This window comes from Amphiura filiformis, chromosome 16 (genome assembly GCF_039555335.1).
Source record: "Amphiura filiformis chromosome 16, Afil_fr2py, whole genome shotgun sequence".
In the NCBI taxonomy this organism is placed as follows: Eukaryota; Metazoa; Echinodermata; class Ophiuroidea; order Amphilepidida; family Amphiuridae; genus Amphiura; species Amphiura filiformis.
The window spans coordinates 41,052,194-41,064,798 of NC_092643.1; the positions used below are offsets into that span (position 1 = coordinate 41,052,194).

At 36.2% G+C, this 12,605-nt stretch overlaps 2 protein-coding genes across 2 annotated transcripts; both read right to left on the reverse strand.

Annotated features, from left to right (window-relative positions):
- Positions 1 to 2,728: 2,728 nt before the first annotated feature.
- LOC140172649 (UDP-glucuronosyltransferase 2B15-like) lies at positions 2,729 to 3,583 on the reverse strand. Its single transcript, XM_072195783.1, has one exon. It carries the CDS (start codon positions 3,581 to 3,583, stop codon positions 2,729 to 2,731), a length of 855 nt encoding a protein of 284 aa, XP_072051884.1.
- Positions 3,584 to 10,741: 7,158 nt separating this feature from the next.
- Positions 10,742 to 11,623, reverse strand: LOC140172650 (UDP-glucuronosyltransferase 2B15-like). Its single transcript, XM_072195784.1, has one exon. The coding sequence runs from the start codon at positions 11,621 to 11,623 to the stop codon at positions 10,742 to 10,744; it is 882 nt and encodes a 293-aa protein (XP_072051885.1).
- Positions 11,624 to 12,605: the final 982 nt, after the last annotated feature.

A 12,605-nucleotide genomic window follows, 5' to 3' on the forward strand; every position in this document is an offset into this window, starting at 1 on the left:
ATTCTATCAACATTAATGAAAAAGTATATTTACAATTACCCAGCATCATCTTACATGCAAGCTTTCATTTTCAATATCGTGCAGTTTTTCAAATTTGAACAAACCCTAATTAAATGTTTTGCCACAAACATATTATTTAAAAAGAACGAAAAGGGTTTCACCGAACAAAATATAAAGCCCATTGACATACGTGTTGCGCGTATTGTGTTGAATGATCTTTCTTTCAAACTTGGAATGAAGCGAATTGACGTATACGTTATGTAATCGCTCATTTCTTCGCAATCAGTCAACCGATTCAAATAAAATTAACGTATAAGATGCATAATAAGATGAGCTGTTTTTAAATTTATGAATTCTGATGCCAAGTTCTCGACTTACATCAAAATTCATTACTCCGGTAATGTTTTCTGGGACACCCTGTATACAAAACGGTTTTCCTCCAATCTACATTCACGTATATCATTACATTGTTAAAGTTTACCTCGAGGACGGTTAAATGTCATAAATATCAATTTTTTAATAACTTGCCATGAAATTTGTATTACATGTATAATGCGAATTTCAAAAAATCTAAATTATTTGATATAATTTGAATTCAGAATGCAATTTGGTGTGTCAGGTCCCACAAAAAGTACTGTACAAAGGTCGGTGACCGAGCCCTTAAGTTAAGATGTTCCCGATTTAGGTGTCCTACATTCAAAAATATGTTTTATGGTTTAGTGAATGATTTAAAATGAATACTGCCTATTAAAGATGTCTTATAATAATGAATAGGTCCTATTTCATGTGAGATGGCTTCCAAGCATCTCTCGCGCTAACTGTTGACAAGAGTTCTTCTCTGTTGTGAGTTAAGCTTGGTTCCATGCATGATACAGGATGTGTTGCAAAGTCATGTGATGTGGTGTTGTCCCTTTCTTGTCCGCCGCTTGTAACAAACTGAGTCTTAATAACGGCCATCCATAGACTTGTTTTCCTTAAATGTTTGAACTATTAAAGGTTTGAACCATTCAATGAATGGACCAATAGAATAAAGGTAAATGAAAAAAGACTGAGCCAAAAAAGGAATATTTGGTCAATTGCTTGAACAAAATATTTATCATTGAAGTTACTGTTGTTTCTTCGTTATCAATTAAATTAGAATGAGAAACATGTTAAATTTACGCATGCTAATGCATATAAAAAGCCAATGTAGAAAAGTGCAACTTTTGTTAATGTATCAAACATCATAAATGGCTATTATCTCACCGAACCATAAAACACGTGTGAAACCTAAATCATGAACACCTAAACTTAAATTATTTAAATAAAAAGAGAAACATTTCTTTTTGATTAATTTGTTTTAAGTGAAAAAGGCCGCAAATAAAAAGTGATGCATAAAAATCCTATAATTGACACCCTCCTATAAACATGAGCAATTATTGCTTTATTTTTCTTCTATTAGCACCACCATGAAAATGTAGAGCGGTTACCGCACCATAGTTGATCCATGCAGCTTCCGCTGTTACAGATTTACTTTTTCTCGTTAGTATGACACCACCCGGATGTCACAATTTTGTTTTATTTTCGAGATATTTAATGTAGAAAAGACCCAAAATATGACTATTGACCCGAGCTTTTCAAAGAAATAATGAGCCAGGTGTTATGAGGAGTGCCACCCCTGGTGGAGAAAATAATTAGTTTTATTACATTCTTTACTTCTTTTCTTTTATTTAACACCACTCCGGAGGTTATACCTTATTGGCATTTTGAGATATGGATCCATGACCAAGGCCTTATTAGGAATGTCACCCCCGGTTCAGCAAAAATAGGGGAGGGTGCCGCCCGTTCCCTCTTGCCGCCTATGGAGGTATCCTTGACTATGTCTTGCAAAGTCTCAAATCAAGTCTATATTATTTGCATGTTAGGCTGCGCAGTGGTGTTGGGTATCAAATAATAACTATGTTGAAGATCACTACCCCAGCAAACACAAAACGTTTTAAAAACATTTTATTTTAAATAAGTTATATTTTGGCTTTTGGTTTAGGTAAAACTTTTAATAACATTAAAATGTCGGGTTATATAAAGGTCATGATAACGTTTTAAAACGTTTTGTATGAAAACACACTACAACAATATTTTTAATGTTTTCAAAAATGTTATTGTAAACTATTTTTGCAAACATTTTTGCCAAATATTGAGTCAATACTTAAATAACATTATGTTAAAATATTTGAACCCAGCAGACACAGAAATGTTCTTAAAATGTTTTTTTCAAAACCTTTTAATAACATTTAAATGTCGGGTTATATAAAGGTCACGAAAACGTTTTTAAAACGTTATTGAAAATATTTTGGGCAAACATTTTTCGCAAAATATTTTTCAACCCCAAAATAACATTCTGTTTAGAATGTTTTGTATCAAGTTTTCAAGAATGTTTTTGGAATGTTATTAAAACGTTGTTATACCCTTTATATAACCCGACATTTAAACGTTTACTGTAAAACATTTTTGTTTGCTGAGCAGCAGATTATCAAAAAATGTTTTTTAAGCTTATGAAATCGTTTTATACTCTTAATGTACCCTTTATATAACCCGACATTTAAACGTTTTCTGACAACCTTTTGCGAATGATGTCGAAAACGTTTTGTGTTTGCTGGGTACGTGACCAAAAAGAGCCCTGCGAAATTGGTTAAAACGTTCCCATACATTTCCCTATTTTTCTGAATATTTGATAATAATAATAATAAATTTAATCGCCAATATTTACCTCTTTCAAAGGAAGTGATGGTTTCGTTGTTAATCCTCCGACTGGAACTACGTGCGGCATTAAAGGCCGAGGAAAATCCAAAACAAAATTAGTGTTGACGAAAAATAATTCAGCTTCGCTTAAAGCTTCATACGTTGACATTTCCGGCTTGATGTTCAAGTCAACTTTTAACTGGTCGTAGCGATGCAGCATGCGTCGATTAGCAACAGAATTCAAGCTCAGAATTAGAGTATTTGACACACGAAAGCCTGAAACTAAATCTGGAATATATGCTGGATTTGTGGGGCATACGTTCATTTGGGATTGTATTGACAAACTTACTGCAGTTGGTGTAAGAAGCGCAAAGGGCGTGTCAAGAAGTTGTGCAACAAGACCCACGCAAAAGTACCAGACATCACCAATGATTAAATCGTACTTTTCTTGATGAAGGCGATCAATTATAGGATAGTCGACAAATATGGATTTACATTGCTTATGAGTCAACGTTTCTGCTAACGCACTGACTTTAATCATAGAAGCCATGTCTCCAAACATTCCAGTTTCCACTATTTTTGTAATCAAATTCTGGTATTGTTTTTCTGTCACTAATGACTTGTAAATCAAGAAATTGAACACATCTGAATCATCCCTGTTTGATACAGAATCGGCATACATATCGCTGACAAGTACGGTGACATCATTGCCTCTATAGGCTAACTCTTTTCCTATCGCAGTCGCAACATAATAGTGACTTCCACTGCCATCTCCGCCAAGAATCAGAAAGCGATATGCGTAGGTTGGGAAACCCAAATAAGCCAAAATTACTAAGGCTGTTAAAGACAAAGACAAATGTGTCATGTTTAACTGAGCTAGCCTTGTCGTGCAGATGAAGATCAATAAACGCTGGTGTATGGGTGATAATGTTGTTGTTAAATGATTATGCCTTATTACACCGTTTTGTATCATGCTCGATATTATCGTGATACAGATCAACAAAGGTTATTGGTAAATTTTTGTTTTAAGATAACAGATTCAACGGTTTTATGTATATAATCTATAGTAGCATAGATGCGCTAACATACCCTGCAAGTGGTTAAGCCGATAGCCATTATACATGCAAATGTAATTGCTCTACTTAAGGATAGTTATTGTTTTAGTATAGAGAGCCGGGAGAATTTACTTTACGCTATTTAGAAATTTTACCCCCAGCCCATGGGGCTCGTAATTATTACACAGTCCCTTATTGTTGAATATTATTGCGTATGCAGGGTAACAGTATACAACATTAATTTATTTCATCAAAGACATCAAGGTTAATATTTAAAATCAACACATTTTCCATCAGACACGGTGGCGAACTGGCGAAGTGTCATGAGACATCGGGGAAGTGTCCCCAATTGATTAGAAAATCCCATAGAAAAATTACCACAATAGGCCTTGTGCCCCAAAAGGCCCGTTGCCCCTCCACCCCCCCCCCCATATAAGATGACTCACGAACTAAGTTCGTGGTCTTGTGCATGTGGATTGATATACGATAGTACGCTTGAGTTAATTCTTTTCTGCATGGCTGTTTCTGTTATTAACTTACGCCGCTCTGCAATTAAGGTTATTAATTATTTTAAACTGTTGTGATTTGGTAGTTCACAACATCTTACGAATGGTAGTAAGCTTTGGCAAAAACTGCATCGCTCAATTCATAGCGAGAGTGTAGAAGAATTAAAATATCACAGATATACTTTTATAGGTGCTGCGGTTCTTGAGTTACGCTGTAAAGAGGGCTGAAACAACAACACTTTTGTAACAACAATAAATTAAGCAAGTTTGCAAAGTATACGATTTGTAGAATGAACTTTTTCAAAACATCAAGGTGTTAATTTTCAATAATATATTGATCTGGATAATGAAAATCGATTTTTAGGTTGCTTCGACCAACAATACCTCGTCTACCCTTATGCACATGAAAAAAACATCAATGCAATGTATTTGAATGGGGCTTGAACTTGTTAATACTGCTATTTTCCTTTCTTTTCCAATAAATTCTTTTCACACCAATTTTAATGACTTAACTTTCACAATCTTGGTAATGATGCGCGTAATTGGAAGAGAAACCCTTACAGCAGAGGAATATTTGAATTTAAGCAAATTAATTTCCTTTCAAGTATAGGTCAACTTGGATGTAAGACTTCCTTTGTATCTAACACATCGTATTCAGTCAAAAAATGCTGATATACCGAATAAGATTACTGAAAGTTTCCACGTATCGTTTCTATAAAGCCGATTATGGGATGGAAATTACAGCAAATGAAACTGAAAAACCCTAAAAAACAAACCCAACAACCACCCAGCAACAACAGCAGCCACCAGAACAAAGGAAATAGAGCTACATAAATAGTGTAGTCAAAAACCTCAATTCCGTGACCATTCTCTGGCTAGTAAGGTTTGACGATTGATTTGACTTCTATGGACTATTTAGAAAACAAATTAGCCCCATGTCCCTCGCGAAAATCCCGGCATTTTTCGCTAGAGGCCAAAATCCAAAATGGCCGCCACCACCATTTTGAAAAATTACATGTTGAACCAGAGCACCTATAATCATGTAGAAAGACACTTTTTCGGGTATGTCGAACACAAGGATTCCGATTCTGACATTAGTTTGACATTACGGCATCATTTTCACCGGGGTTTACGTTCCTTACTTGTGGCTAAGATGCCTTAACCTTAGCATATCGCAGTCTAAACCCAGATAAGGCATCTAAATCCCAGATAATGCGCCGTAACGCCAGATAAGGGACGTAGACCCCAGATAAAGCAGTCCAAACCCCAAATAAGGCGCCTTAACCCTAAATAAGGAACATAAATTCCAGATAAGGCATCTAAATCCCACATAAGGTGCCTTGACTCTAGATAAGGGTCGTAAACCCCAAGGAAGGGTCGTAAACCCCAGATAAGGGTCGTAAACCTCAGATAAGGCATCTAAACCCAAGGTAAGGCGCCTTAACCCCAGATAAGAGACGTTAACTCAGATATGGCAGTCTAAACCCCAGATAAGGCGCCGTAACCCCAGATAAGGGACGTAGACCTCAGATAAAGCAGTCCCAACCCCAAATAAGGCACCTTAACCCTAAATAAGGAACATAAACCTAAGATAAGAGAAGTAAACCCCAAATAAGGCAGTCTAAACCCCAGATAAGGCGCTTTAACCCCAGATAAGGAACGTAAACCCCAGATAAGGCATCTAAACCCCAGATAAGGCGCCTTAGCTTCAGATGAGGGACGTAAACCTAGGATAACACAGTCTAAACCCCAGATAAGGCATCTAAGGCGCCTTAACCCCAGCTAAGAGACTTAAGCCCAGATAAGGCGCCTTCCATCAGATAAGGAGCGTAAACCCCTGATAAGGCATCTAAACCCCAGATAAGGTGCCTTATCCATAGATAAGGGACGTACACCGCAGATAGAGCAATCTAAACCCCAGGTAGGGGACGTTAACCCCAGTTAAAGCTGAAATGATATATCTAATGCTTCCATATCCATTACTATTTCATAATTAGCCAAAAAAGGGAGTTAATTCATGATCCTAGGTGCTCCCACTCAAAAATTACATTTACGCTCTACCAAATGGGAGCCATCTTGGATTTCTGGGCAAAAAGTATGTTATAACATCAAATTAATGTCAGATTCGGATTTCTTGGGGTCGACTTACCCGAAAAAGTGTCTTTATACACGATTTTAGGTACTCTGGTTCAAAACTTATTTTTTCAAGATGGCGGCGGCGGCCGTCATCTTCGATTTCTGGGTAAAAATGAGGTCGTAATGTCAAAGTAATGTCAGATTTGAAATCCTTGAGGTCGATTTATCCCAAAAAGTGTCTTTCTACATGATTATAGGTGCTCTGGTTCAAAATTTAATTTTTCAAAATGGTGGCGGCGGCCATTTTGGATTTTGGCCTCTAGCGAAAAATGCCGGGATTTTCGCGAGGGACATGGGGGCTAATTTTTTTCTAAATAGTCCATAGAAGTCAAATCAATCGTCAAACCTTACTAGCCAGAGAATGGTCACGGAATTGAGGTTTTTGACTACACTAAAAACATGATAAGTCGCACACAAGACATTATATACAATCGGCCGATTCACAATACGACGCGCCTCCAGCGTTTCTTCTTCTTCTTCGTTGATACGTGACGACAGACCATGTAGTCCATGTAGAGCCACGGTGAGGGTAATGTGGTCATGGACTAGTTTGGGCTCTTTGCCGGATGTGATCTAGAACTTGAGACAGGCCGAAATAAGTAGTGTATCATTAGAAAAAGTCAACATTCAAAACCCGCGTAATACGATTACAACACAGGAACACATGTCATCGTGCTTTTAAGGTTAGCAACTATTTTAAACTGTTGCGATTTGGTAGTTCACCGCATCTTGCGAATGATAGTGAGCTTGGGAAAAAAATTGAATTGATCATTACATAGCGAGTGTATAGAATAATTCAAATATCACAGATATAGTTTTGTAGGTCCTGTGGTTCTTGATCATGTTGTAAAGAGGGCTGAAACAGCACCACTTTTGTAAAACGTACATTACTCATTAACAACAATAAATCAAGCAAAAGTATATGATTTGTAGAATGAACTATTGCAAAACATCAAAGTGCTATTTTTCAATAATATATTGATTAAGATAATTATAATCGATTTTTGACTACTTCGACCAAAATACATCGTGTACCCTTAAATGTCAGTACAATATGATGTTACATGCGAATGCACACTAAAACAACAATTTACAATTGTAGTAGATCCATTTACGCAGGATCGTTCGAGGAGCTGTTTTCAACATTATTATTATCACACTCGAGGAAAAATTCAGTAGTGGCTGGAACAACGATGTCAATCCTGGATGTCAAAATTGGACTGACGATGCATTGGCTGGCTTACTGCCATTGGTGATAAAAGCGCAAAGGACGTGCCCAGAAGCTGAGTTACCAAGCACAAGCAAATGCAATAGATATCACCAATGAATAAGTCGAACTTTTCTCGATTAAGAAAATCAATTACAGGATCGTAGACCAAAATGGACTTGCATTGATTAAAAGAAAATTGTTCTGCAATTTCAAAAGCTCTAACCATACCATAGAGTACATGTCGTTGTCATTTGAATTTTAAAGTATAATTAAAGACAGAGATAAAGAGAATTTATCGCGTCTGACGTCATCTGTCAATCAAATTCGAGCACGGTTTGTTTACAAGTGTCGTGATGATGATTTGCTGAACGCGGATTTATAACCGGGCGCCTTATTGTTAATTTTGCACCTTTCGACATGCAAACCATCTCAAAAGTTAGGTCTTTATAGTAGGAAACTTTCTTTGGCGAAGGCACCATGTCCACAATGCCTAGAAAAGCTGCTTTTTGCCTTGTAAAAGTACGTATTTTTCGCCATTTGCTGCTATTCCTTTTCTCCGATCAGCACCAGATAGATCGGTCTTCCTTTTACGCGCTGATTAACCTGTGTAAACCAATCAAGGATCGTAATTGACAGTGACATCAGACGCGATAATTTTTTTTATCTCGGTCTTTAATTATAATTCTGTAATTGTTCTCCCGTCACTAACGACTTGTAAATGACGAAGTTGAACAGATGTGCGTTATTATCCTGTTTTGACGCCGAATCAGCGTACATATTGCTGACAAGTACAATACCATTATTGCCTCTACAGACCAGTTCTTTCCCAATAGCGGTTGCAGCATAATATTGGCTTCCACTGCCATCTCCACAAAGAATCAAAAAGTGATACGCACAGGATGGTAAGACGAAGTAAGCAAAGATTAGAAGTGACACGACTGTTGATAATGATGCCATGTTTATGTAGTGTTTACAACAAGCCATTTCCACAACACCGTCCGGGTGGATTAAAAATAATCGAGTAAAGTGTTTGATTGCTAAGCACGAATCTGAAAGACGATATCAACATGCATTTATAGTACTTCAGATTATTCAATGTTTTGGTCACAATTGATCCCAAGGTGATACAAGTAAGAGAATGCATCATCGTGGGTCACTTATTAGGAAAAACCGATAGTCAATCGGTCGGTCTGTAGTTATTCGTTAACGGGTCAAACAAGGTTAACATTTGGACTCTACGCGGGTCCAAACAGACAAATATTTTTTTCTCGGATTTTGATGAAAATGGTCTCAATATTTTTGTAATAGCAATAAAAAAATTAAAGGCTCTCTTATTTGGGAAATATTCATTCCCGGATCAGTAACTTAAAAATAATGTTCAGAAAAAATGACAGTTAAAACTTGACTGGTGATGTGTGCTGAAATGTTAGATAATATAATGTCATTACAAATACTAGCCATTTTAGAAATATGGACAACTTTCATGAACGGGTCATGAATCAGTACAGCACACACTTATATTTGTCTCGGGCAAAGACTATAGCTTCAGGGATCGTTGACGTATTTCTTCACCTCTTTAAAAATCATGAATACAAGTGGCATTTTTTGAGAATTTGTTGTATTGAACCATGATTTTCCGCATTAGCATTCAGAGAACACCTCAGTGAAATATTACATGTCCCATATCTTTATTTTAAAGTCAAAGCTACAATATAGCCTGATTTACATAAACATTTACTGCCCAAACATGTGATATTTTTGACAATTTTCTGGTACCACTTTCATGGAAACGAAAATTACAACAAACCTCGGTAGAACTGACAATTGTAATACCCGAAAGAAAACGGTTTTCAGTCTATTGTGCACAAAAATTAGTTCTTGTCTCAAAAGGCAAAACAGAAGAATGCGTTTTATCTTGAATTTTAAAATCCAGGTGCGACCGAATTTTCCAAGATATCGTTCCACGACAATAGAAGTACTGTACATACATCTGACACATATGGAAATGTAATAGTTAAGTTCGGGGTCAGCTGTTAATCCGATTCATACAAAAAATGTAGTGATCTACAGTCAGTCGGCAAGTCGCAAGTTATTAATTTGCAATCAATCACGTATAAAGCACTTCCCGAAAGTAACAAAAGGTTGAAATCCCATCCCATCCCATCCCAGTTGTCATAAGCGAACATGAGTATGGATTGAGGGCCTTCATATGTGTACCGGGGTATACCGATAGATGGCGATATTCAAGTTAGGCAAAGATTGTTGATACAGATCCAATGGCAATATAATTGTGTTCCTACTCGGCTTAAAAAGCTGAAGTACGATAGTATGTAGCCTGGGAACAATATACAGTTTAGAAACTCCTCTATTCCGCAGTCTTATCCCCTGGATGGACTTGGTGACTTTGAAAAGTCTAATTTCACCCGATATAAAATAATAAAAATATAATATTATTGCCAAAATTTATGATGGGATTGCATTAAGCTTTGCAAGCTTTTTTACCTTATGAAGACTGAATTTACTTTAAAGCAACAATTATTCAGTCATGATAGGTTTGGGTTATTTAAGATTTCAACTCAGATTCTAAAATAGTTATTTTCATCTTTCGGATGATCACTAAGTGACAAATGGCAGACAGAGTGGCCCGGAATTTGTCCATGATCACAATCACTTAGATTAACTTTTATATATGGTATATAGAGAGTGCAATATCCCATGTATTTTGGCATAAATACGATAGTAAAGGCAGCAAAAGTAACAACACCAAAAACGAACAAACAAACAACAACAATAAGCCTTTTTGAAATATGGAGGACACAAAAGGAGAGGGCGTACTTTGAAGTGAGTAATCTTTTGTATGCTTCGCAGCTGACAACAACAACAACAACAACAACAACAACAATAATAATAATAATAATAATAATTAGAACAACAACAACAACAACAACAACAACAATAACAATAATAATAATAATAATAATAATAATAATAATAATAATAATAATAATAATAATAATAATAATAATAATAATAATAATAATAATAATAGTAATAATAAAAATAATAATAATATAAAAACAAATTGTCAATCAGCATCTTATGTGTTACAAATAAATTCAATCGCCAATATTTACCTTTTTCAATGGAAGTGATGGTTTCGTTGTTAATCCTCCGACTGGAACAACGTGTGGCATTAAAGGCCGAGGAAAATCAAAAACAAAATTAGTGTTGACGAAAAATAATTCAGCTTCGCTTAAAGCCTCATACGTTGACATTTCCGGCTTGATGTTCAAGTCAACTTTTAACTGGTCGTAGCGATGTAGCAGGCGTCGATTAGCAAAAGAATTCAAGCTCAGAATAAGAGTATTTGACACACGTCCGAAGAAGCTCAATTTTGAATCTAAGCCTGAAACCAAATCTGGAATGTACGCTGGATTTGTGGGGCATACACTGATTTGGGATTGCATTGACATGCTGACTGCAGTTGGTGTAAGAAGCGCAAAGGGCGTGTCAAGAAGTTGTGCAACAAGTCCCACGCAAATATACCAGGCATCACCAATGATTAAATCGAACTTTTCTTGATGAAGGAGATCAATTATAGTTGAATCGACAAATATGGATTTACATTGCTTATGAGTCAACGTTTCTGCTAACGTACTGACTTTAATCATAGAAGCCATGTCTCCAAGCAGTCCACTTTCAACAATTTTTGTAATCAAATTCTGGTATTGTTCTTCTGTCACTAATGACTTGTAAATCAAGAAATTGAACACATCTGAATCATCCCTGTTTGATACAGAATCGGCATACATATCGCTGACAAGTACAGTGACATCGTTGCCTCTATATGCTAACTCTTTTCCTATCGCAGTCGCAGCATAATAGTGACTTCCACTGCCATCTCCGCCAAGTATCAGAAAGCGAAATGCATAGGTTGGCAAACCTAAATAAGTCAGCATTACTATGGCTGTTAGAGACAAATATGAGAAACGTGCCATGTTTAACTGAGCTAAAGTTGCCGTAAATGAAGACGAAGATCAACAAATGTTGGTTGATGGGAGCTAATATCGGTGTTAAATGAATATGCCTTATTTGTACGTTTTGTATAATACAATCGCTCGAAACAATCAGATACAGATCAACAAAGGTAATTGGTCGTATTTTTGTTATTAGATAACAGAGGTAAAGGTTTTATGTACATAAACTGACCAAAGCAAAGGTTGAATAAACATCAAAAAGTCGGTTTTATTAAGGTCTTGCTAATACTCAGGGTATGTGTTAGCGAAACCCTAGTAGTAAAGGATGATTCGAATTTTCGAAAATTAGTGTCATCTTAAAAGATGTCTCCGGCAAACACAACATTATGCCTTATATGATAGAACATTAATTATCAAGCACGGATTACCATAAAAACGAATTAATACAGCCGTCACTCAACACGCGATATTCAAACTTCCCAGGCGCCGAAATTGTCCAGTGCAATGACGCCTAGTAATACAATGAAGGCTGACAACAATTGAGCACAAGTAACCATGACGTCATTGCACTAGACAATTTCGGCGCGGGAATTTTGAATATCGCGTGTCGAGAGCCGGTTGTTTTTATTCGTTTTTGTGGTCAATATGAGTTTGTTTCAAATAAAACCACGTGATTCGTTCTTTATAATTTTTCTTCTAACATATAAGGCTTAATGTTGTGATTGTCGGAATCATCCTTTAAGTATTTAGCCACTTTGGATGTAAGACTTATCTCTATTTTTTGGTCAAAAACTTGCGATGGAAATTACAGGAAATTACAGGAAACCAGGACTTCGCCACATGTCAGAGCTATTAAAACAAACACACAAAAAACAACAACAACAAAAAACAAAACAAACAAGAAAAAACCTAACAACAAATAAACAAAGAAAGCAAAAACAAAAACAAAAAAATAAGAGTCAAATATGTTAAGGGATCTGGAATGTGCGTTTTGAGCATTTTG